The sequence below is a fragment of the Protopterus annectens genome, chromosome 17.part0, assembly GCF_019279795.1.
Source record: "Protopterus annectens isolate FY-2018-M chromosome 17.part0, PAN1.0, whole genome shotgun sequence".
NCBI classification, from domain to species: domain Eukaryota; kingdom Metazoa; phylum Chordata; order Ceratodontiformes; family Protopteridae; genus Protopterus; species Protopterus annectens.
Window position 1 is genome coordinate 731,214,759 of NC_056751.1, and position 27,275 is coordinate 731,242,033.

Genomic DNA, 27,275 nt, shown 5'->3' on the forward strand with positions numbered 1-27,275 from the left:
GACTTGTCCTTTTCCCACCCTGGAAATCAGACTGTGCTTATTTATTTATTTATTTATTTATTTAACATTTGTTGACCGGGAATGTCCGACTAGGTTCCACAGAGCCTGTTTTCAGTGGAGGCCCGGGGAGAAATGCTCCAGATGCATGTCTTTGGAATGTGGGAGGAAACCGGAGTACCCGGAGGAAACCCACGCGAACACAGGGAGAACATGCAAACTCCACACAGAAGGCACCCCAGCTGAGAATCGAACCGGAGAACCTCTTGCTGTGAGGCGGCAACGTTAACCGCTGCACCACTGTGTATTCTCTAGAAGATAGTCTGGCTACCACATATCTTCATTACTGTTACAGTTTACCCAGGAAAAAGTAGATTCCTTTGCCAGCAGTTGAGCACAGTAACAGAGCAGTACCTCTCAGATGTACCTGATTTTGGATCAAACGTTTGCTCTTTCTCTTCTCCCTCCTATAAGTGTTAATTTTGCCACAAAAGACAGTGGATACTGAGAGGAGTCCATGTTGCTGTTCTCACAGTCACAGGCAAGTGACACTCTGTCAGACAGCCATTACCTGGGAGTACTTGTTCATTTGCTCATGGCCCAGGCCCCGGGGAGTTATATCCTCTGTGGCAAATATTCTCGCAGCCCCATGGCTGTAACAGTGACTTACCTTAACTCACAACAGATGGTATACTGCTCCAAGCAAAGCTAAAATGTGTTATTAAAAAATAAATAAGGAGCTCTGAACAAGTAAATAAATGTAATTCTGACATTGAGGAAGTTTAAAACACTTGTGGTGTAACATTTCAGTAACACTTTTGGGGAAGTTGTGTCACATCTTGTTATGTTTACTGTTTTTTATCCAAATTCTAACGTGGAACAAGAGTTCTGCACTTACACAGTAACCGCATGTTCGGGTATTGCTCACTCATTAATTCTCCTGCATTCCACCGATTTATGGCAAAAAGTGATCTGCTCATTTTGTCTTACAGATACATACCCAGTCGGCCAGATTTTTGGTTACAGTCTTAAAATGTGAACTTCAGCTCCTATATTTACCCTGGCCTATACAAAGTTATTGCTAGTAGTAACATAACTCTGTTTGAAGATTGTAGTTAATGCTCCCTTTTCTGCTTTGCACTCTGCATGTGTTTTAGAGCCAGAGTCCTAATCTTGACAATCGCAAAGCGATTAAAAAAAAAACAACTTAAATGCAAACTTGTATTAATGTTTATCCAAATTCTAACCAGAAACAAGAGTTCTGCACTTGCACAGTAACCGCGTGTTCGGATATGGCTCACTCGGTATTAATTCTTCTGTATTCCACCGAAAGGCAAACTGTTTCTTTTGTCTTACAGGTGCATACCCTAACCAGATTGATCAGATTATTGGTTATAGTCTTAAAATGTCAACTCCTATATTAACCCCAGCCCATACAAAGTTATTGCCAGTAGTAACCTAATGATTGTGTCTGAAGATTGTAGTTAACACTCCCTTTTCTGGTCTGCATGTGTTTTAGTGCTACTGAGTCCTACTCTTGACAGTTTTGACAGTCGTAAAGCAATAAAAAAAAACTTTAACTGGAAACTTCTATTTATATATTACTTAATACATTTTCTCTCAGAAATGTTGCGGGCATAATATATTCCAAGTTCAGTCAACAAAACATGTCACTCATACCAATGAATTGCGCTGGGTCTCATGGTCATGCCCTCCCCTGCCCAGACTTTGTCATTGGCTTATGAACTGTAGTGAGATCATAGTAATGCCTCCTCCTCTCCAAACTCATCTTTGTTATTAGCAAATGAAGTGCAGCCCCCTGATCACAGTCTGGCTTTCCTGTAAACAACTGTACGGTGATCTGGCAAACAGAAAAAATATGTAGTTGAAGTTGAGCACGTTAGTGCAATGCAGTATATTATTTTTAATCAGTAGTACCTACCTGGATAAAAGCAAGATTGACAAAAAAATATAGTGCCTGTGTTTTGGCCGCAGCACGTAATTCATAATCTGAGGAGTAGCTAATTCATTGTGGAGGGGGTCTGCATTTTCCAGCTTCCACCACGTTAGCCTTGAAGTTATCCACAGAACTTCAAAGCAGTGAACTTGGGAATCCCGGACCCCGTCCCAGTCTCAGAGTTCCAATAAGCAGTTGGGGTTGAAGCTGCTGTCATCACACATGCCCTTGCACGTTGATGATGATGATGCAGGATATGCTGGTGATGCGTGATAACATTAGCCATAATTTAAAATTGTAAAAAAAATTTTTTTATAAAATAATTAAAAAAATCGGGATTTGAAGGGGCCACTTTGAAATACGTAGCATCCCATTATTTTACTCTCAAAACTGGTAAATATTGAGGAATTCAGGAGGTTTGAGAGGTATAATCCCTTTTCTTTTCTGTGCCTGTGGCCAGTCATCAGTCTGCTCCTGGACAGTTAATGCTGATTGGCCTCCAGTTTGCTCCCCTGGTGGAGTTTCCTGTATTCTTCCCTCTCACCTCCAGTGTCACCAGAGTGAGAGGTTTCGGACAAGAGGTGGTCCAAGAGGAAGCACCTTGACCCCCTTGAGTTTTTCATTGATGATACTGACCTCAAAAAAGGAGAGAGGTCCTCTAAGTCACCACAGGATGACGCCTCATTTGGCCTCACTTGGAGCTTCTTTTCCAGCATGGAAGTTGGACCACCAAAGCGCCCTCTCCAGAGGAGTCAGTATTTTTTGGAAACCTTTGGTGTGGGCCGTTCCACACCCTAGGTGGTTCCTCCTCTCGATTCATTCACAGACCTAGTGTCTCAGAAGGAACCTAACACAGTGGAGCCTGTTTCTAAGAAGACTGGCAAAAATTCTTGTTCCTCCCAAGGATCAGCCACATTGATGTAAGGAACCTGCTGTGGATGTGATCATGATAGCGGCTGACACCAGGAAGGAAATCTCTGAGAAGAGTTCCTCAATCCATCCCTCAAACAGAGAATCTCAGGCTTTGGACCCTGTAGTGAAGTATTCTTATGACTCGTTGACATTTGCTTTGAGGGCACTTAACTACTTAACCTACTTGACAATACTTCAGTGCGATCTTGTGGCTTAAGTGTCGAGGAATGTTAAGACAAAGCAGTCTCTGGAAGTCCAGAAGATGCTGGAGACACCATCTACTCTTCAGTCAGCTGCGTTTCCATGAGGTTCATTTCAAATGCAGCCAATTGAGCATCCTGAGCAGCTTGCACCAGCACTGTCATGTGATGCCACTTCAAAAGCACTCTCATCAAATTAATCAAACTACTCAAAGGACAAATAAAGTCTACCAAAGTCAAATTTGAGGTAAAATTGGCCTCCCAGGCCAAGGACAACCCCAAGGCATTCTTTAGATATGTCAGCAACCTCAAGGACAATACACAATTGTGTGCAGAGCTCATTGTAAATGGAGCCACCTGTACTGAGCCAGAAGATACAACAAACCTACTGTCTGATAAATTCAGCTCCAGTATACCCCCCACCAGCTATCACTAGGGAACAATGGTCTCCAAGAACACTGTGTCAGTGGGCCCAGGCAATGTCCCAGGATGTCTTCTTAAATATCATGAAACATGACCTGTCAGACCCTCTGGAATTGCTGTTTAACTGCAGCTTCCAAACAGGCTTCATGTCTCATGAATGGAGAACAGCAACAGTCATCTCTCTGCATAAAGGTGGGCCTTCTACAGACCCATAAGTCTCACTAGTCTTGTTTGTAAAACCATGGAAAGAATTATCATGGAAGTGATCAATAGTGATATAGTAAACCTCCAGACACTGGACCCAGCCCAGGTTGGTTTCGTCAAGTGCAGGTCATGCCTACTCAACCTGGTGGACTTATTTGAGAAGGTTACCAAAGGAATGGATGAGAGCAGAATGATTCACACTACCTACCTTGACCTGGCCAAGGCATTTGACACAATACTCCACTCGGGCATTTTTGGCAAACTCAGGAGGTTAGGTACAAACCTGTATGTCACCCAGTGGATAGCCAACTGGCACACAGACAAGACCCAGGAAGTCAGAATTGAGGAGTCCACCTCTACAAAGAGGCCAGTCACAAGTGGAGTACCTCAGGGATTGGTCATTGGACCACTCCTTTTTGGCATTTACTTCTGTGAAGTCAAGGCCAATGCCAGTGGTCTCTAGCTGACTAAATTTCCAGATGCTTGCAAATTAGGAGCTGTCATTGAATCCCACACTAACACAAATGTTCTGCAGGAAGGGCTGACACAGACAAACAGCTGGTGTCAGAGCCATGGACTAAAACTAAATGCTAAGAAATGCTTGATAGTATCCTTCAGGAAGTCATCCACCCTGGCTAACTATCATGTTGACAACACACCCCTTAGAGTTGTCCCAGTAGTCCAGGACTTAGGGACACACACAGGTAATAATCTACCTATGACCATCACATGCCTACAGTAGTGAGGAACTCTTTCTATGTTGCACAACTGATACAGGTATGGCATCTAAGTCAAAGGAAGTCATTGTTCCACTGTATTCTGCCTTCATCAGTCCTGTCATTGTGTACATTACCCTCTTTGGTATTTACTTAACTGGGCATATCCAACTGTTGGAATGTCCACAGAGGTTTCTCTGTAAAAATACAGGGTGTAAGTAAAATGTCCCATGCAGACCACCTGAAGGCCCTATCCCTGTATTCTGTTTCCTACAGGCTTTTGAGGGGAGATCTATGCCTGGCAATACAGGGCATTGTCAGACCCCACTCTGGACCTCTTGCATATCTACAAAACAAACACCCACCAGAATGACCTGTTCTAAAGACTTAAACCTTGCTTGTGATATAAATAGGAGCTGTTGGAGCGATAGGTGTGTATCACAGAGACTATCCCGTCTGTGGAACAGACTCCTCATCCATGTGAAGAAGAGTTCCTCTCTAACCCAATTAATGTGCAACTTGGACAATTGGATCGGGAACAGGAAATTCATCCCTGGTTTGGCTCCTATGTCTCTAATGGACATAGGCAACCTGTAAATGCTTCATCCCCCAGGCCGCTTGTTGTAAATGCTTCATCTCCCAAGTCCCTGCTTACACTTATCAAGGGTATTAGAGCTTGTCAGAGATTTGGGATGCATGGCCTGGCTTAAAAAGGCCCTTGTGGTCATTAGCCTAGTAAACACCTATGAACATATATATTAGGTTGTCCCACCATTGTTTCCAGTGTATTGCTTCTGTACTGATTCTGATTTTAATATTGATCTATAATCTGTTCCAGATAGTAATTTGGAGGATTGCTGTATGCCCCCTTTAGGATGTTTTCAGTCCAGTTTTCCAGACTGCCCTGGATACCAGATTTTGTTGACTTCTTTTTTTTTTAAGACTTGTGATGTATTAGCTTTATTTCAGTTGTTACCCAGGTGGTTAGGGAATTTCCTCTTACCCAAAAATATTGGCATGCAGAGATAGCTTGGGCATAGAACTGTAAATCTGATACGTGGTACCCATATAACATCTGGTTTGATAATTTTGGTTAGCATCCTGTGGCTGATTCTTGGATGTATTCCATCTCAAAAAGCCAAAATGTCATTTTTGGCGTAAATGGAGAAAATGTGATAATAGGTTCATAGGTGATTACTAGGATAGTGACCCCCAGGGTAAACCTAGCTGTTACCCCAAAATGTATTTGACAAGTTTTAATACCCTAAGTGTTATTTTAAGGGGGTGTATTTTCAAAGTTTTTTCCATGTTGATTTCCAGTCCTGGAAACTAGCAAATTGAGATATTTAATAATTGTGAAATATTAGTTACATGGGCACCCGTGGTGGTGTAGTGGTTATTGTTGCCACCTTACAGCAAGAGGTTCTCCTGTTCGATTCTCATCTTGGGTCCTTTCTTTGCAGAGTCTGCTTGTCCTCGCTGCGGTCGTGTGTGTTTCTTCAGGGTGTTCTAGTTTCCTCCCACATTCCAAAGATGTACTGCAGGTGGATTAGACACACTAAACTGGCTGTAGGTGTGTGTGTGTGCGTGAGCACATGCGAGTGTGTGGTGCACCCTCTGAGGAGGGTTGGGCCTTGGGATAGCAACCCGATCCCGTAAAACCTGTACCTGCTATGGAAACAATGGGTGCTTGTTGCCTGATATGCTGAGTGCACAGGAGTGAATCCAGGATTAGTTGCGTATTGTGAGACCCAAAGGACAGTCATCTGCAAATCACTTTTCAGCAGGCAGCATCCACAACAAGGGCAGTAGTTGGCAGCCTTGTCTTCTGCCTTTCTTCAGAGTAATAGTTTTGAATAAAATCCCATTCATTTTGCAAGAGTTATGAGAGGCTTCCAGTACCATTAGCTGCATGAAAAACCAAACAGAAGCTGTATTATGATCGAAGGGCGCTCTAAATGTACAGTACTGTTATTTTGGTGCAGTTGCAGTAGTGTTACAGTTCTGCAAGATTTCAGCTGGTATTTAATTGCAATTACATTATTAATATTCATGATTAATACCAACAGTGTGTTCACACGACATAGTGGGTGGGGTTTGCTGCTGTGAAGCAAGGGGATACTATAAGTAAATTACTTTCAAAAGGATATATTTGGGTAGGTGACTTATTTTGGTCATCTTCATTTGCACACAACTCAGTCAGTTCAACCTTTCACTGTATCTGAGCTTCAAAACATGCAACTGTATTAGAACCTTTAGTATCCACATGGTTTACTAAACTAGTTACTTGGAAATTGGGTATAGGCGTTGATCTGCACACATGATGTGTGATGATATTAGTCCATGTGGGTGGTGTATTGGCCTGGTTTGCTTGTATTACTGCACATTAGGGGGATACTGTAAGTAAATTATGTCCTACTTACAGATGTTCAGTAGAGTTTTTTTTTCTCTCCAAGAGTGTAGGAGTTCAAAATTTATTTCATGGGGGAATTCATGCTGTAAATTATTTAATAAAGTGGCTTCTTTAGTGGCTAGCTGCTAACCTCATATACTTAGAACTAGAGATGTTTATTTTGCTGGCTTCTTAAACTTTTTCTGATGTATTTTTATTTCAACCACATTTTCCATTTTGTATGAAAGAAGTCTTTATTGTCTAGTTAAGGAAGTCTGTACTTTTTTCTCTTCCATTCTGTAAGTTGTCACCTTACTTTTGTTGCTCTGAGTCCAGGTGTTCCCTTTTCATCAGCAGAGATTTTGTTGGATTTCCTTGAACTACCAACATTAGGCTGACCAAACTACCTAAGAGCCCCTTTTTACAGTTACATTTAGTGGACGCTGTACCATCTAATACTCAGTACAATTCCTGTTACTTGTGGATTGTGAAATAATGTTAAATGTGCCAGTAGAATGGCATTGTTTTCCATTTGTATGCTTGGATGCACCCATCTCCTTTCCCATTAATTTAGTCTTTCATTTTATACAGTAAAGCTTTCCAGAATGACTACTGGTCTTTCTTATTCCAGAACATCTTTTCATTTTTTTTGTCATCTCTCCTTTTATATATAAACACAGAAGTAAGGTATGTTTTAACTTGTTTTTCTTTTTGCCCATTCACTCCTAATTGTCACCCTTTCATTAAAATTTCATTCCGACTGATTTTAATAAACACACTTAAATTGACTTACTAGACTTTCATATTTGTGCTTGTAATTATATTCTGAAGTTCCTGCTCTCTTTCATGTGCATCTCCCTAGAATACTGAACTGTTTCTACTGTTTCCTTAAGTACCTAATCTTTGTTTTACTTCATTTTTGATAGTATCCTGAGTGGTTGACGTTGCACCGTGATAACGTTCCTTCTGAGCAGTACCAGAAGTATGAGCAACAACATAGCATCATGGGTAAAATATGTCAAGAATTTGAGGCAGAAACACCAACAGACAGTGAAGCCCAGCAGAAGGTCAGATTTGAAGCCATTTTAGACCTTATGCAACAGGTATGTCTTATTATGTTGTGATATAAATATATATATATATATATATATATATATATATATATATTTTTTTTTCTTTTTTCTTGAAAAGGTTTGTAAGGGTCTACAGCCAGCAACCTTTTTGTGCTGTGTACATTTTAAGCCTCCACAAGTTTAGCTCTGAATTACTTTCAACAGACCGAAGCAAATCGTACAGGTATTCATGAGGAATGCCTATTATGTTTTTGTTTAATCCTACGTCTCTGTGTACTGTAATTGTTATCTTAACATGTTGTTGTTCTTTCTCTTGATGCATGACATTGTATAATTTTGTGTGGAGCTTTTCTTCCCAAACCTTCTCTGAAAATTTTTTTTGCCCCCTTAGACCTTCCTAGTCAACAAATGGAAATAAAGTAAATACAAACTTATCACCTTATCACTATCCAATAAGTCCTACACCATGAACCCCCTAAATAACCCACTTCTGTCACTTCTCTACATACTAGCATATTCTAGATCCTACCAACAGTCACTCATCAACATCGCCATACTATCATCCAGTCCACATAGTCACAAGCAACAACCACCACCTATCCTTCACTCATCTCTTCCTCTGTCTACAACAATAGATGTTCATGTTTCACTGTTGCAGTCATCACCTGTGAGTTTTCCCTGCTGTGGTAGCCCTCGGCCGGCCCAAATACCAGAGTCAATGTTTTTCTGCATCAGCTGCTGTCGCCTGTAGTCTGATGTCAGGTCGTTAGTGCTATAAAGCAAGGCAGCTGATGCCATTACGTCTGTCTTTCTTGTCATGGAGCCCATAGCAGAAGCAGTTCATAAGTGTGCCGGTCGGTCACTACCAGAGTTTGAATTACAGCTGAAAATGTCTAAAGCTACGTACCCCATTGGGGATCTTTTTTTCTTGCACTAACCAATATCCAAAAAAGTTAACAATTGTCTCGCCTTTGGAAAGCAGATCCCACACCGAGACTTCCATTCATACTGCGTCACTGTTTAGGCCCAGACCACAATGTTCCCCCGTTGCCTGTTCTGTGCCCTCTTAACGTGAGAACCATTAACCTAGAGATCTTATTGTAGACAGGTATTTTCATCTTCCATCTTTGCATTCCGAAATGGCGTCCATTAACCCGCAATCTACAGACATTCTGAAAAAATGCAGAGATAAAGATAGAGACAGACCACACAAGGCTAAACCTTTCAATGACTCTACCGCTAAACTGGTCGTCATTTCTTTGTAATTCAGTGAGGCGCTTTCGCAGTCCCTGATGCCCAATTCGATATCTGCGCAGGCCTCTACCGAGACCCTTTCGGAGTCCAGTATGCAGCAGAATCTTCATCTTCCGAGCCTGTGGCTATCTCTGCCTCGGTTGGGTCTGGAGCCGCAACACAGGCACCGGCTTCCGAGGATGCCTCTCACACTACCGAATCTAGACAGAAACCAACATCTTCTTATCCGACTAACGTTTCTGTCAGACCGATAGATACTCTTAGGTCTAGAAGCCAGGCCACTCCTAGAAAATCTGCCTCTAGCCACTATCTTGCCCCTGCTCCACCACCCCAAGCACAAATGCTTAAAATGGCGGAGGATCTCATCTCCCTTATCAGGGGTAGTCAGGCCACAACTTCTAAAAGGGAAATACACCTTTCTCCTGAAATTATGACAGGATTCTGAGGAATCTGATTATTCAGATTTTTAAGAGGAACAACAACCTCTGACTGCTTATGAGGATTCCGTCTGCCTCCCCACAATAAGACTTTTCCTTTGGGGAAACCCTTCACACCCTCAGGGAACATTTCCAGTGGGAATCTGAGGATTTCACACAGTCTAAGAAAAGACTAAGAGAGTTTCTGAACCTGCCGCAGCACAGACCCCTGGCCATCCCTCGCTATTTTAGAAGTGGTGGATGATGTTTTCCATGAATCCAGCTTAGCCCGTGATGCCCTCCCTCCTGCTCCCAGCAAACCTGGCAGGTATTACAGAGTACCAGATTATCACAAATACCTGTACAGAAATCCTGCTGTAGACCCAGAGGTCATTAAACAGGGACCTAAAGGAGCTAAGACTAGTTCTGCCAAGAATCCCATTCCTTCTGACAAGGATTCCAGAGTTCTGGACAGATGGGGTAAGAAAGTATACACTTCTGCAACTTAGCTATCAGAGCACTCAACTGTCTGTTCCATATGTTAAAATATGAACAACACACTTTAGAATTATTAAAACAAAATATCTGATGATGTTCAAGCTTGCGTCAGCCAAAAACTCTTGACCCAAGGTCCTACCCAGAATGCTCTGCTCCCTGTTACCAAGTTCGTTTGCCGCGTTGCTGTATAGTTGTGTCAAGCCACTCTCTCAGCTAAGTGTCTAATTTTTTGAAAGTTTTATACATTGTTCTTACTTTAAATATTTTCAGATAGTTTCTACTAATATTTTCTTACCCTATCGTATACTTTAGACTCCCTCTCTTTAGTCTTTTCCCTTTTTCTTACCTTTGAGGTAATTTTTTATTACCATTGTTGGTAATCCTTCCTTTTCTCTTCTTACCCTTTTGGGTGGCTTTTCCTCTTCCTTTTGGTGCTGTTCTTCTTCTCCACATCGTTATGTCTGATCAGAAAAGTAGCGCTGGTTTCAAGCAGTGTAAGGATTGCGGCCGTAAGTTACCGCTTTCCAATGGCCATGACTTGTGTGTCAACTGTCTGAAAGTCTCCCACCTTACTGTGGATCCCCCGTGTGGGATTTGCAAACATTTTTCAACCAGGACTCTTAAAGAGAGGAAGAATAAGTTAATATTGAAAGGTCTTCTCAAATTTCCTTTCTCTGAGACTATTTCTGGTCGGCGGACTCACCCCTCCTATTAAACCCTGTAAGACGTGTTCTTTCTCTTCATCATAGAGGTCGCTCCCTTCTTCTTCCTCTGGAGATCGTAGGGAGTCGACTCTTAAGAAGGTAAAATTGATTACTACGGCGCTGCCACCTGTGATCCTGTTGATTCCAGCCCAGCACCATCTCAAATGATTCTGGTTCCAGCCATGTCTTCCTTATCGACACCGGCACCAGCGTTCCTGGTGCAGACAACTACGGCTCCAACAGTTCCATTGCAGCCCTTACCGGCACCATTCATGCAGATACAGTTCCCTTCGGCACCGTTGGTATAATCCCCTTCGGCTCCAAGTCTGACTTTTCTGTATTCCACGGCACAGACTTTTTCGGCACCGACATGTTCTTCGGTGCAGTCCTTCTCGGCACCGTCCTTATTACCGGTGCAGACACTTTCCTCAACGGCATCGGGGCAGACTTTTGCTTTTATGGTGCAGACACCTTCAACTACTATGGCGCCGATGTCCTCGGCGCAGACTGCTTCCACACCATTTTCTTCAGTGCAGATGTTCTTGGTTCTGGGCTCTGCACCTCTTGAATTAGCAAGGGCCAAGTATTCTCCTTCCTTTTCTAGAAAGGCCAGAATCGCCATCAGCTTTCTCCATGAGGTCAACCAAGAGTCTCTCTGAGCAAGATGTGTGTTGCGGCTTTTTGACCAGTTGCTTGTGGCCAGAAGTCTGTCTTACCCGTTAAAGTCCACGTTCCCTCCTTCAGGTGAACGTATGTCTCCAGAAACTCCCAACGTACACTCCTCCTTCTACTTCTACCCAAGTTTTCAAAGCCTTTTACTCCGACAGCAGCTTCCCTTCCTCCGACTCCAATAGTGGATCTCACTTTGGAACCAGAGTCGTCATGTGGCCCTCGGTGCACTGGGCATTGGACTCTTCTCAGGCCAGTGGTTGTGCCATGGGGGAGGGCATTCCTGGTTTCACGCAGATTTCTTTTTATGGCGCCCTCCAGGGATCCCCTCTCTCACGATCCACGGCCCTCTTGAGACTCCTGGTCTGGGGTGGGCTCGTTGGGGCGGGGTGTGACCCCAGTTCTGAGGTTGTAGTGCTCTGTTCCAGGCTCCCATCCCTCCTTGGGCGGGCCGGCCTTCCAGGCTATAGAGAGGACACTTGCCTCTGCTGGCAAACCCCACATGTCAGAGTCCTATCTCCCCTCTGTGCTGCAACTGTCACACCCCACAACCACCAGATGCCAAGCACAAGGGCCTCAGGTTTCTCCTCCTCAGGAGACTCCTTCTTTGCAGTCTTCCCCAGAACCTCCCACTGAGGAAGTACCCCGCAAAGCGTCGTGCAAAAGGAAGCACATGGATTCCACTGAGGAGTCGTTGACTGAAGATATGGATTTTGATGATGGGGTAGGGTCCCCACGGTCACCCTCTGATGAGGTGTCCTTTGGTGACATCCTCGAGATCCTTAGACAAAAGGGTGACTGGAAGTCCTCTAATCCTTCCTCTGAGGAATCCGTATTCCTGCAGGCTTTTCATGCCCAGCCCCTACCTCCTGGGTCACCCCACCGACCGTTGAGCTCATCCAGCTCATTGTCCAGCGTGCATGGAAGGCTCCTGACACCCTGGAAGCGCTACCAAGGAGACTGGATAAAATGTTATCTCCCCCAGCTGAGCACCCTCATTGGTCACGAGGTCTTCCAGTACATGCAATGGTGGTGGCGACTGCAACTGAGAAGGATTTGGCTGAAGAGAGACAAACTGTCCGTCCGCCCAACAAGGAGTCCCGGGCGATAAACAGACTAGGGAAGCATGTGTTTGCTTCATCGACCTTCGCTGTAAGGTCTTTGAACTATTTGGCACACTTTACCAGGCTTCAGGGGGATCTTATCAACCAGCTCTCTGAAACCTTGGCAGGAGCTGTTTCTGACTAGGTTTGTGACAACGTGGCTTCACAGATAGCCATCCTAGAGTCCGTTTCCAACTCTTCCATGCGTCTTAATTTCTCACGCAAGGGAAGGGGTGGCTAGAGAGGCAGGCGCGGGTAAAGTCACCAGACGACATGCCTGGATGCTCCTTTGTGACTTTGCTGACTCCTTTAAGGCTTCCTTCATGAACGCCCCCATCGAGGCCACTCCTTTATTTGGCCTAAAGTGAAAGATACACTGACAAGGTGCGAACAAGATGGCAAGACTGTCTGCCATTGGTGTCAGACACTCCACTCCTCAGCAATTCTACTCCAGAAATCAAAAGAGCAGGAAGATGTGACACAGGAAATCACAGGGCTCTTTCCGGGACGCACGTGACGAGTTCTCTCCTAGAGGCAGAGGGGGAAACTCCAATGGAAGACTCCCCTTTAGTGGCAGAGAAGGTCTGCGAAACCGGGGTTCCAAAGATTTCTTCTCTGGCCAAACCCTATCAGCGCTCCTGAAGCTTTGCCCGACTGCTCATCTCTGGAAGTGGTTGGGGGTCGTTTCTCCCTGTACCCCGCTGCCTGGAAAAATATAACCACCGACTCCTGGGTAAAACTAATTATATCCAGAGGCTATCGCATCCCCTTCCATCTTTGTCCAGTCTCATCCAGAGTATTACCCGACGTTCCACCCAGTCAAAGGGAAGCAGTAGCGCACAAAATCCAAAAGTTGCTACAAAAAGTCATCCAGACGGTCCCCCCAGACCAGATAAGATCCAGTTTTTACTCAAAGTTCTTTTTAGTGCCAAAAAAGACAGGGGACTGGAGACCAATTCTGGATCTCAGCACACTGAACAAATTTGTAAAAACAGAGAAATTCTGGATGGTCACGGTTCAGTCTATCCTTCCTCTTTTGGAAGAAGATGATTGCATGTGCTCTGTAGATCTTCAAGATGCATATTACCACATAAAAATGGACAAATGCTCAAGAAAATACCCCCACTTCCACATAGGTCACTTCCAATTTCGAGCTCTGCCCTTCGGTCTCTCTACAGCCCCCAGAGTGTTCACCAAATGCATGGCAGTGGTTATCGCTCACTTGCGACTTCAAGGATTCCAGGCATTTCCATATCTAGAAGACTGGCTCCTCACCGCCCCCGCCAAGCGTCTACTGGAAGAAGCCCTGCACTACACTCTCCTAACAGCTCAAATCCTGGGAATCACTATAAACTGGGAGAAATCCAACATGACCCCAACTCAGTCTTTGGAATGTATAGGGTACTGTTGGACATGAGACATTGCACAGCATCCCTTCCAGACCACAGGCTTCAAAGAATAAGGCAACAAGTTCAACCACTGCTCTGTCACCACAAATCGCACGCTCGATCTATACTCCATCTCCTGGAGTCAGTGGCATCCTCGATCACCATTGTTCCTCTAGCCAGATTCCACATGAGGCTCCTTCAGTGGCTACTTCTCACTCAGTAGTACCCTGTGCAACATACTTTGTCTTTTCAGATAAGTGTAACTCAGAGATGCAAGCAAGATTTACTCTGGTGGATGTGTCGAAATCCCAAACAATGGTCTCGCCCTTCAACCCCTATCAGCCGATAGCCATGGTGACCACAGATGCCTCCCTGATGGGGGGGGGGGGGCTATGTCAGGAAAACTCGGTCCAAGGCACCTGGTCGGAGACAGAGGCACTTTTGCATATCAATGTCCTGGAACTGAGGGCGATTCTACTAGCATTGCAAGCGTTTCATTTCATCCTTCCATCAGGGACTGTTGCGATCCAATCAGACAACATGTCAGTGGTCTGGTACATAAACAAGGGGGCACCAGATCTTACCCGATGTTCTTCATCTCACATTGCTGCAGTCCTGACACTTGGGTAGTCCGCTGTCCCAGTCGGCCCGAATACCAAAGTATAGGGTACAAATGGTCCGATGCAGAAGCAGTTTTGCAAGTGCAGGTTGGCGTTCTGAGATTTTAGTCGGAGTTTCAGACCGAATCCAAGTTGGCTAAGTACCAGAATATTTTTTTTCTTGCCTCAGTATTTTACGGATGTCAGAAAAGTGAATAACTGTATTTTGGGAAACAGATACCTCATAGGGATTACCATACCTTGTGTATACCTTGCTTAGGGCCTGAGCACGGCGTTGTTGGCTGTCGCTCTTGTGCTAGATTTAAGAAGATTAGATTGTGCCAGGTTAGTGTTTGGGCGGTGTAATTAAAATGCCGCCGGATGAAAACAGCAAAGCCTAGGCTGGAAGAACCGTCTTAGAGGGCTCGGAGCCAGAGGTTCAGCCAGAAATTTCTTTGGAATCCCAGGGAGAGACTTTATTGCTGCAAGATGTGACCTCTCAGGAGGTAGGCCAGGCGGAAGGGCTTCTCAGGTAGCTGTTCTTCCCTCCTTCCTAAGGTGGTTAGGCCCTCCCCTGTTTCCAAGGCTTCTCCCAGGGGCAGGCCAGGTTTTGTTTCAGGTGTTACCCCTAGTTCTTCAGGGTCTGTACCTGCATATGCTTAAGATGGCAGAAGATTTGATTACAATGATTAGAGGTTCTATGCCCCTCCTGATAAGAGGCCTAGGGTGGAACCTGAGCTTGGGAGTTTTGAGCAGTGTTTACTCTGATTCTGATATAGATGATTCTACTCCTTCTGCTTCTCCTCCTGAGGATTTTTCATTTTCAGAGACTCTTCATTCCATGAGGGAGCATTTTAAATGGGAAGGTCAGGATTTCTCTGATTCCAGGAAAAGGCTTAGGGAATTTTGTTTCTACCCAGCATAGGCCTTTAGCTATACCTCCTGTTCTAGATGTGGTGGAGGATGTTTTCTCTGAACCCTGATTCTTTGCCTCCTGCTCCAGTTAAACCGGATAGATATTATAGGGTGCCTGAAGCTCATAAGTATCTTTTAAGAGTCCTAGGGCAGACCCAGAAACTGTTTCTCAGGGGCCTAAAGGTGTTAAGGCTTCTGTTGTTAAAAATCCTGTTCCTCCTGATAAAGAGGCGAGGGCTTTGGATAGATGAAAGAAAGTGTATTTGAATTGCCAGTTTCACATGTTGAAATACCAAAATTATCTCCTTTCACAATTAAAGTCTAAGGTAGATGCTTTGGTATTGAGTGTAAAGAGTTGCAGGATTTAGTTCATGTTTCTGAACAGGTGGGTAAGCATTCTTTGCAATGTGGTTTTGATGCTGTGCAGGCCTCTTCGAGGGTGGCTGCCACTGATTCGGTTCTTCGCAGGCACGCCTGGCTGAGGGACCAGAATTTAGCTGAGCAAGTAAAGACAAGGATTTTAGATGCTCCTTTACAATCTGATGTGTTGTTTAAAATGGAAGACAAGGCTAAGTCTATGCAGACTGTTAAAGATTTTTGCAGGTTCAGCCTCCAGTTTAGTAGAAATTGGGGTGGACATATCCTGCTTATGCTGAGAGGCCTTAAGAATATGGCAATGGGTGATAGCTTCCAACCGCTTTCTAATTGCAACGCACATTCCCGGAAGCTTCAAAGTGATAGCGGACAAATTGAGCAGGTGCATTCTGCAACCTCACGAGTGGTCCCTCAATCCTATGATAGCAGCAAGAATCTTCAACCGCTGGGGCCAGCCTTGCTGTGACCTATTTGCCTCCCCAACCAACTACAAGCGCAGCAACTATTTTGCCCTAATCCCCCCTCGGGGACAGTCACCGAGAGACGCTCTAGTCCACGCTTGGCTCTCGGGTCTACTTTATGCTTATCCTCCTCTTCCCCATATCTCCCAGTTTCTGAAGAAAACACGACAGTTGAAGAGCAAAGTGATCCTCTTTGCCCCATATTGGCCTCGACAAGTCTGATTTCCCTTCGTCTGGCTTCACCTGTTAGATCAACCGTGGATCCTCAATCCATCCCCAGCATTGATCTCCCATCCGCAGGGTCTGACTCACCCCAATCTAACAACCCTGAAACTGACAGCTTGGTTTCTCCACTTCCAGTGATTGCCAGGCATGAAAACCTATCGTCCCCTGTGCGCAGTATTATTATTGCATCTCATAAATTGTCCACCAGACTAATCTATCTTAATAAATGGAAAAGTTTTTTTTATGGGCAGCGAATAAACAATTGGACCCCTTGTCAGCCCCAGTTTCGGTGGTTTTGGATTACTTCTCACATCTTTTCCACTCTGGAGTGTCTGCCTCTACTATTCCATCTCAAATTTCCACATTGATTTTCAGGATGCTTCGCTTATGTTACATAGACTCTGTAAAACTTTCTTGAAGGGGGTTCTCCACTTAAAACCTCCTTTTAGAGAATCAGTACAACCTTGGGATTTGGCCTTGGTTCTGCAAACTGTAACAGCCCCCCCCGTTTGAACCTGCGTCTTCATGTGATGTAAAAATATCTCTCTTGGAAAACTTTATTTCTGATTGCAATCACATCACCCAGATGCTTGTCAGAACTTCAAGCCTTATGCAGCAGATCTCTCTATCTTATCTTCCATAAGGATAGGATATCACTGAGAACTAATTCTACTCTTTTACCAAATGTGGTGTCAGAGCAGTGTATCAACTAATCTATTGACCTTCCAGTATTCTTTCCTAACCACTCTAACAAGGGAGAGTATTGCCTGTACTCCTTGGATGTTCATAGGTAAATACGATTTTGTCTGGACAGAACAAAGTCTACCCGTAAATCAGACCAGCTATTCCTGGCTTTTTCTGGACCAAGATGAGGTCACCCTGTCTCGAAAGTTACATTGGCTTCATGGTTGAGAAATTGTGTTACCTTTATCTACAACAAAAACAAGGTCTCCTTGCCTCACAGAGTGAAAGCCCATTCTACAAGATCTATGGCAACTTCAGCAGCTTTCCATGCTTAGGCTTCCCTCAGTGATATTTGCTCAGTTGCAACTTGGGCCAAACCTCATACCCTTATTCTTCATTACAAATTGGACTTGGCCTCCAGAGGTAGAGCTTCTTTTGGCTCCATGGTGCTCAGGAATGTCCTTCCATGAGGGCCACCCAGGGCTACAGGTAGCTGGGGACTCTGTCCCATCAGTAAGGAATGAACGAAGATTAACAACATCAGATAAAGAAGTTATGTCTTACCAATAACATTCCATCTGTGTTGTTGATCTTCGTTCATTCATTACTTCCCACCCTCCATCCCCCATCCGGAGGTTCATGGTTGATCTCATGTACTCCTTTATTGTGGATCTGTTATGACCAGAGGTAGCCTCTACTTTTATCTATCAACTTGCAAACTCGATCTGAGGTAACGGGGAGCAGAGAATTCTGGGTAAGACCTTGGCTTGAGAGTTTTTGGCTGACGCGAGCTTGATATTTGGCCGGCTCAGTTTCGAGGATGGAACCGATAACCCATCCGTAATGAGTCAACAACACGGAACGTTACGGTAAGACATAACTTCTTTATTTCAATCTTTCCTGACTGTGCCAATTCGAAAGAGTTAGCATATTTACTGCACTCTACTAGTCAAGTGGCCAAGCAGTCATTACATCTGTGGATATGATGCCCTAGAAGCCTCTAGCAGGGCAGCAGTGTCAGGATCTGTCATTAGGAGACATGCATGGTTGAAGGTACAGCCTCTCCCTGATCATGTCAAGTCTGAATTAATTGATGCACCCCTGGATAAGGACCACTTGTTTGGAGTAAAAGCAGAAGAGGTGCTTAAAAGATGGAAGACAAAGCAAAGTCTATGCAAATAGTAAAACATTTCTTTCAGATTCAACCTCCCAGGTTCAGCAGGCACTTTCCCTCTAAGCACTGGTCCTTCTCTGCACCTAGCATACAGGGCCAAGGTAAGCCCCGCAAGGACAGACCACACATGCCCCTATCTCAAGGGCAGCAGAGAACCAAACAGTGGACCACTTCCGCCTCAAAGGCAAGGAGTTCTAAGCCATCCTTCTATGGCAAAAACTCTCAATGACTTCCTCTTCCCCCTCTGCCCTCCTTTCGCTCACGAAAAGCTAGGAGGAAGGCTATCCCTCTGCAGAGAAAATTGGCTTTCTGTAACAAAGGACCAATGGGTCTTAAGGATCAGTTTTCAGGGATACAAATTCTCTTTCAGTGAACTCCCAATTCAGAGATGGTACCCAGACTTGCCTCCAAATCAGTGGGCAAAGGCACTGAAACACGTCCAAACTCTCATCTCAGGGGGCAGTAGAACCTGTCCCCCTCAGATCGAACAGGCAAAGGCTTTTATTCCAGACTATTCCTTGTTCCCAGAAAAGAGGGTACTTGGTGCCCCATCCTGGATCTATCCATTATGATAATCTCCCTGGTGGTTCCCAAATTCAAAATGCTAACTTTGCAGCAGCTGCTTCCTAGGCTGACAAAAAATGCCTGGCTAGTTACCCTAGACCTAAAAGATGCCTACCTCCACATCCCCATAAGGGAATCCTGCAGGAAATTCCTGCGCTTCAGAGCAGGCTCACAACACTTTCAGTTCTCTGCGCTACCCTTTGGCTTATCTAATGCACCCAGAGTATTCACCTAATGTCTAGCCCCGGCCATAGCATTTTGCAGACAGAGAAATGTACAGATTTACCCTTATCTGGATGACTACCTCATTCAGGCAGAGTGCAAAGAAAAGCTGCTCCAGGACCTTCTCTTTGTCAAAACCCTCCTAACTTCCCTAGGGTTCACCATCAACGAGAAGAAATCAAAGCAAACACCCTCCAGGAAGATCATTTTCACGGGAGCACTGCTGGACACAGCATCCCAAATGGCATTCCTATCCCTGGAAAAGCAGAGCTTCCTGCCTCTCTCCTTTACCCAACTGGCCTCCTGAAATCACCTCACTGCAAGGAAATTCCTGCAAGCCATAGGGTACATGGCTTCTTGCATCCTTTAATTCCTCTGGCTGGGCTTCACATGAGGAAACTTCAGTGGTATCTAAAGAACCTTTGGTGTCAGCACTCTCAGCCTCTAGACACCTCTCTCCTTCTGATCCCCTGTATAAGGGCTGAGTTTCTCTGATGGGCAGGAGCCTGTGCCAAGAACAAAGGTCTTCCCTTCATCCTCCGCCCTACCAGGCAGACAATCACCACCGAGGCCTCAAGACACTGTTTGGGGTGCTCACCTTGCAGGCATGTGCACCCAAGGTCTTTGGGATGCGCAGCACCTTCCCTTACACATCAGTCAGAAGGAAATGATGGCAGTACAAAAGGCTCTGACATCCTTCAAACCCCATCTCAGGTCAGGGGTTCTCCTTATCAAAACAGACAACACCACAGTAATGTGGTATATCAACAAACAGGGAGGGACCCAATCTTACCCTCTGTGCAGACTAGCCAAGAACCTCTGGCTGACAGCCTCCTTTATGGGATTACACCTAATTGCCCAATACCTGCCAGGGATCAACAACACCCTGGCAGACCAACTAAGCAGAAACTTACTGGATCCCCACAAATGGCAGCTCCACAGAAAAATCTTTTTGCAAGTCATTCAGGAGTGGGGAACTCTGGAGGTGTATCTCTTTTCTTCGCACCTCAACCACCAGCTGAAGAAATTCTGTACCAGGCACTATCACCACCTAACGTGGAAGGCGGATGCCTTGATCTTCCCCTGGAACTCCCTCTTTGTGTACGCATTCCCTCCTCTTATTCCCAAGGGTACTGCTCAAGATAAGGGAGGAGGACCCAAGGCCATCCTCATTGGTCCAGATTGGCCCAGACAGCTTTGGCACCCCTTATTTCGCAGCCTGACAATACTGCCTCCCATGCAGCTTCCCATGATCTAAGACCTCTTGACCCAGTTGGGAGGGGAAATGCTGCTCCCAGACTTGCAAACTCTCAAACTGTCAGCATGGCTAAGTACTTTAAAAGCAAACAAGGGGCCCTTGTTAAGCAATCAGGTCCTAGACATTATCACAGAAGCCAGAAGGTCCAGCACCAGGAAATCTTACACAGGGAACCAGTCCAGAGGGGGCAGTGCCTCACAACCTGCCATCCCTCTTAATCCTGGACTACCTAGCCGAGTTGCTCAATAGTGGCCTCTCCTCTTCTATTAAAATCCATGCCTCAAGTCATTTCAGCTCATTTCGATACAGACCAAGCCCCTCTTCTCACATCCTTTGATTAAACAATTCCTTGGAGGGGATTCTAATATCAGACCTCCCAGAAGGCCAGCCACGCCAGCCTGGGACCTGAATTATGTTTTAGAAAAACTAACCTTACCACCATTCAAACCTGCTGCTTCAGCAGAATTTCGATACCTCTCCTGGAAGACTGCTTTTCCCTACTAGCTATTACCTTAGCCAGAAGGGTTTCAGAACTTCAGGCACTCATGGGCATTGAGCCCTTCATCATTTTCCATGCCGACAGGGTCTCCCTGAGGACTAACCCCCTCCTTTATGCCCAAGGTAGTATCTGACGTGACCCTCAATCAGGCCATATGTCTACCCACCTTCTTTCCTAACCCTCAAAACAAGGGGGAAAGAATTCTGCACTCACTAGACGTGCACAGATAGCTCAGATACTACCTGGACCGTACTAAACCCTTCAGGAAAACAGACCAGCTTCTTGTCAGCTTTGCCCCAGGGGCAGAGGGGAAGCCCATTTTCAAACAAACCATTTCCAAATGGATATCACACTGTATCCATTTCTGCTACAGACTACATGGGAAACCACCCACTAAGTGTATTCGTACCCATTCCACTAGGGCAGCCTCCACTTCCACAGCATTCCTCAGAGGAGTTCCCACCAGGGACGTCTTGGAAGTTGCCACCTGGACCTCTGTCCATACCTTTACTAAGTATTTCCACCTACCTCTTTTCTCTAAGGCTAGGGCAGGGTTTGCCTCTGCAGTTCTTCAGGGCATGCTGACCCATGCTTAGGTCTCTAACTAATCATTCCACACCTCTCCTCAGCTTTGGGAATCTTCCCACAGGTGATGACTGCAGCAATGAAACACAAAGAACATAGTACAGTTGTATACACTTACCATAAATGTAGATGTTCAAGTGTATTCACTGTTGCAGTCCTGGATGTTCATCATGTTACATTGCTGCAGTCATTACACTTGGATTATCCTGCCGTCAGGCGGTTCCCCAGTCGGCCTGAGTTCCAAACATAGTACAGTTGTATACACTTACCATAAATGTAGATGTTCAAGTGTATTCACTGTTGCAGTCCTGGTTTCCCTCTCTCCTTCCCCCTTATATCCTCTTTCCTTAGGGGGACATAAGCTTGTCACAGTGGCTTTTAGCCACCAGGACCACTTTGCCATATTTCCTTGTGCTTCTGACAGGTTAGGGCAAGAAAAACTGATGTAATGGCATCGGCTTTGCTTTATAGCACTGATAACCTGACGTCAGACTACAGGCGGCCGCAGCCGACGCAGAAAAGCATTGACTCTGGTATTCGGGCCGGCTGAGGGCTACCACAACAGGGATAACCCACAGGTGATGACTGCAATGGTGAATCCACTCAGACATCTACATTTATGGTAAGTGCACACAATTGTACTTTCCATACTGTTCCTTGGTCAAATGTATTAAAACAGCTAATAGACAAAAGTTTGGAAGCTAGGAGGGAAAAAATATAAAGATCTGGAAGGTTTTGTTTAGCAGCGTTTTAAGAGGAGGAGAAGTACGAACATCCTGGAAGAAAGAGGTGGTAGCTGTAATACCTAAAGAGGGTAAAGATCCATCAGACCCAGTTTCATACAGGCCCGTTTCAATACTAAACATGATTGTAAAGTGCCTGTAATGGCTAAAAGAATGGCAAAAGTGATGCCAAAATTGATAGACCTGGATCAGTGTGGTTTTGTGGAGGGGAGGCAAACATTTGACAACAGTAATGATCCAGAGGAAAGCCGAATGTAAGAAAATACCACTGTTAGTGGGTCTTGATGCAGAGAAAGCATTTGACAGAGTGAACTGGGACTTTGAGCAGGGCAGTGGAAGCATTTGTGTTTCCTGAAAAAAAGTATAAAGTTGATTAGGGGGAGATATGAGTGATTGGAGGTTAAAATTAACATTGGTGGAGCTCTCTTTGATAATTTCTGCTTGAGCAGAGGAACCAGGCAGGTGTGTCCCCTTTCCATTTTGTTATTTGCATTACATTTACAACTACTGGCAAAGAAAATAAGGCGCTCAGAAATTAAAAGATAGAATTGATATTGTAGTCAAGAAAAGCTGCCTCTCTTTGCAGATGGTAATATTTTATACCTAACAAAACCAGTAATGGACATTAAAGTGTTGTGGAACATTTTGAGACAGTTTCATATCTTTTGGGATACAGAATTAACAAAGCTAAAAGAAAGGCAGTGGCAAATTATTGTATCCACACGTGAATTGGTTCAGCAATATCCATATTTATGGGGCCATGATAAAATGAAGTATTTAGGAGTATGGATTAAAATGATTCCAGTGTGGCAGCTAAGGATATGTGGGAAGAAACTAAACAAAAGATAATAAAAAAACTGAGAAAATGGAAGCTCAGTTATATGTATAGCAAGATACAAGTAGTTAAAATGTTTTAGTCCTGTGGAAGGTTGGGCACTGGGCTGGCAACTCGACACTGTAAAACTCTGCTACCAACCATGAGCGGGCAGGTGATCCACTGTGGTGACCCCTAACTGGGAAAAAGCTGAAAGAAGTCATGTTATACACAGGTCAGGCATAATGAACCAGAGAAGAAGTTATGTACAGCAATTAATAAATAGCCAAAGGATTTTATGTGGGAGGGAAGATAACGAGTCCAATGGGATACGCTGATTCCTCCAATAGAACAAGGCGGATTGGGATTGCCCAATTAGAAGGGGTATTTCAGAGCAACACAGGTAAGGCTGCTACACATAGCACAACAGAAAACTATAACTCATAGTAGAAATGCATGATAATGAAACGGGGAAGCTGAAGAATAAAGGAGAGACTGGGATTTTGGATCCAGACCTCTAAGGAGAATAACATTAATCATAGAGAATATTACATTAATAAAGTAGCAGAAAGTATTCTAAGAACTAAGCAAACACAGCAGATTCTGCCGATAGTGATGACTGCAGTTAGGGATGCAGACAGTAGGCAAGAGGGGGTGGGAATTTATTGGCAAAAACTGGCAAAGTAACCAAGGTATTGAGAGCAAATAACTAGACAGGGAAAGGTAATAGAATGGGAAGGTGCCAAGAATTTACTTGGACTGCAGGTTAGAGATTGCCTTCCCTATCAAGGATTTGATATCAGAATGTAGGCAAAGAGAAAGAAATGAGGGGGGGTCCTAAATGAAAGACCAGCACTGGTAGAGTTTTTAGTAGAATCTAGAACAAAATCTGCCATTAAAAAAATGAATGTTTACTAGAGCATATAAAATGTTGCACGATAACTATAAGAATCAGTCAGATAAGGATAAAAAGGATTGGGAAGAGAAATCGGATGAACAATTCACAAAGAAACAATTGGGGGATATATGTATGTCTCCCAAATATGCAAGAAAGTCTAGAAGATTTAGGATCTTTGCATGGAACATATGTATTTTTATACCCCAAGTAGACTCCAAAGAATTTTTCCTCAGGTAGACAGAAAATGTTGGAGGTGTGATGGGGAAGAAAGAGGTAATTGGGAACATATTTTCTGGGAGTGTAATGAGTTGGCAGACTCCCTGCAGACTGCTCTGTCAGAGATACTGGTGAGGAAATTGGTTTAGCTAAGGAAATGATTTTTTGAGCTATGATACAGAATCGGAATTGCCTAGACACAGTAAGGCCTTACTGAGCGTAATTGTGGTGGCTGCCAAAAAAGCAATTACTAGAAAATGGAAATCAAACTCTAAACCAACTGTACTAGAAGTAGTGAATATAGTAACAGAGATAAAACTGGAATTTGCATCTTTAGAAAAGGGTAGGAGCAAATTACACAGAAAAAAGGGAAACTGTGGGAACAACAAATGCAGAGGAAGAACGAGGTTTAAAAGAAGGCAGGATTTAAATGAGCTGTATAATGTCTGACTGACAATGACTGGACAGATTATAAGTGATGTATAGTGTTTGCAGTTACAACTGTGTCAGTGTGACCTGTAATGTATAGTGTTTGCAACTATGACTGTCTGTGTGACCTGTAATGTATAGTGTTTGCAACTATGACTGTCTGTGTGACCTGTAATGTATAGTGTTTGCAACTACGACTGTGTCAGTGTGACCTGTAATGTATAGTGTTTACAACTACGACTGTGTCAGTGTGACCTGTAATGTATAGTGTTTGCAACTACGACTGTCAGTGTGATCTGTAATGTATAGTGTTTACAACTACGACTGTGTCAGTGTGACCTGTAATGTATAGTGTTTGCAACTACAACTGTGTCAGTGTGACCTGTAATGTATAGTGTTTGCAACTACGACTTTGTCAGTGTGACCTGAAATGTATAGTGTTTGCAACTACGACTGTGTCAGTGTGACCTGTAATGTATAGTGTTTGCAACTACGACTGTGTCAGTGTGACCTGTAATGTATAGTGTTTGCAACTACGACTGTGTCAGTGTGACCTGTAATGTATAGTGTTTGCAACTACGACTATGTCAGTGTGACCTGTAATGTATAGTGTTTGCAACTACGACTGTGTCAGTGTGACCTGTAATGTGTAGTGTTTGCAACTACGACTGTGTCAGTGTGACCTGTAATGTATAGTGTTTGCAACTACGACTATGTCTGTGTGACCTGTAATGTATAGTGTTTACAACTACGACTATGTCAGTATGACCTGTAATGTATAGTGTTTGCAACTGGAATTGTTTCGATATGGTTTCTTTCCATTTATATAAATGTAAGATTGCCTGTGTTGTATATATGATCATTTAATAAAGATGTTTCTTGTTTTAAAAAAAAACGTCTAATAGACAAAACATCTCTTCCTCTGTCATAACTATAAAACTAAGTGATGATAGCCCCCCAAACCCAGGTCTATCCTCAACTATCCCCCCTCTAATACTACCAGAACCCCTCCAAATTCTGAACCAAATACTTTCACATGAATCAGAATATATCATACTAACCTTAGGATTGTAAATAATAAACTCCCAGCATGAATTGCTAATTGCTTCCCTGCAGACCTCTCAAACTCTTAGCTCAGAAATCTGGACAGCACCTGAAATAATGGGGATAAAGGCCCAAAATAGGGAAAGTTTTTAAATACTGCTCTTACAAACTTAGAAAGTCATTAGAATAACAGGATTTATGTTTGCATGCATTTTCTTAATGCTATAAAGTTTGAAACTTAAATGTATGTCATTATTTATCGACTTCAATCCTGAATGATTTGCCAGAAAACCACAAATTTTAAAAGGAATAGACCAGAAATGTGAGCTAAAAATCTGGGCAGTTGAGAGGTATGGTTCCTTGGCGTTCTAGTTACTACCAAAACCTGACTGAAGCCAAACATAAAATATGAAGAAATCCTCCCACCATGTTTTAATCATTCATGGATTAGATTGACTTCACAAAAGAGCAGGTGGAGTAGCCATTCTCTACAAAAACTCATTTGACATTTCACTATACCACATCACCCCACCTCATCCCCATTAATACTGATGAGCTATTCCTAACCTCACTTAAAATAAACACAAAGGAAAACATTATCATAGTTGCCTTATATTTTTCTGTGATGATGTGAGATAGTGCCAGCTGTGTCAGAGAGAGTAGGGTAGTGCATGTATAGCATATGCCAGCATAGCTAGCTGGAGTTTTATAAATAATTATAGGTCATTTGAATATCAAACTGATTTGTACAGATGCTTGTGTTAAAAATGTGATGTTCATCGTGTTACACTGCTGCAGTCATCACACTTGGGTTATCCTGCCGTCAGGCGGTCCCAAAGTCGGCCAGAGTTCCAAAGTCTAGGTCCGGCCGGATGCTGTCGCTTCTTCCCTGACGTCAGTGTGCCAGGGGTATATAAGAGGCATCCGATGACATTTTCTTCAGTTTTTCTTGACCCAGATGTCAGGTGCCCCCAAGTAGGTAGGCAATACATATTGCTAATAAAACATATAAAAGGAATACCTTCAGTTACAAGCAAATACACCACTAAGGTTGTACAGGATAGAAAGGTATAGAAAAGTTCAGCTAGGTCAGAGGGGATGGAGGGAGGGTAATCTGGACTGTAGCAGTGTCAACACTCGAACATCTACATTTATGGTAGGTACAAAACTGTACTATGTTCATCGTGTTACACTGCTGCAGTCATCACACTTGGGTTGAATCCCAAAGCTAAGGATGGGCGATGGAACTAAACAGGGTTTGGAGAAGCTAGTAGGCCCTGCAGAACTGTAGTGGCAAAGCCAGCTCTGGTTTTAGAGTATAGAGGTAAGTGGTAGTGCTTGGTGAAGGTGTGCACTGAACTCCAAGTTGCAGCCTCCAAAATAACCTTGGCTGGTACCCCTCTGAGGAAGGCTGTTGATGTTGTGAACACTCGAACATCTACATTTATGGTAGGTACAAAACTGTACTTTTGTAAGGTAGGTAGCTGTCTCCTACCATCATTCGTAATATCTTTCCCTCCCTTTCTCTACCTTTTTAGGTAACTTTAATCTTCCGATGTTGGTAGTTTTTTCTTTATTTCCTACTGTCTCTGTTGTGTTTGTGTGTGTGTTTGCTGCTTGTTGACCCCAATTGTTTTTTGGTGTCAGTTAACATGGCTGAGAAA

General features: G+C 43.9%; 1 protein-coding gene across 1 annotated transcript in view; it reads left to right on the plus strand.

Moving 5' to 3' along the window:
- The window catches only part of PEX19 (peroxisomal biogenesis factor 19), a 743,396-nt gene that overhangs the window by 316,465 nt on the left and 399,656 nt on the right, over positions 1–27,275 (plus strand). Inside the window, exon 6 of the mRNA XM_044059399.1 lies at positions 7,728–7,904. Coding sequence (XP_043915334.1) covers positions 7,728–7,904 — 177 coding nt within the window. The remainder of the gene's footprint in view (positions 1–7,727; positions 7,905–27,275) is intronic.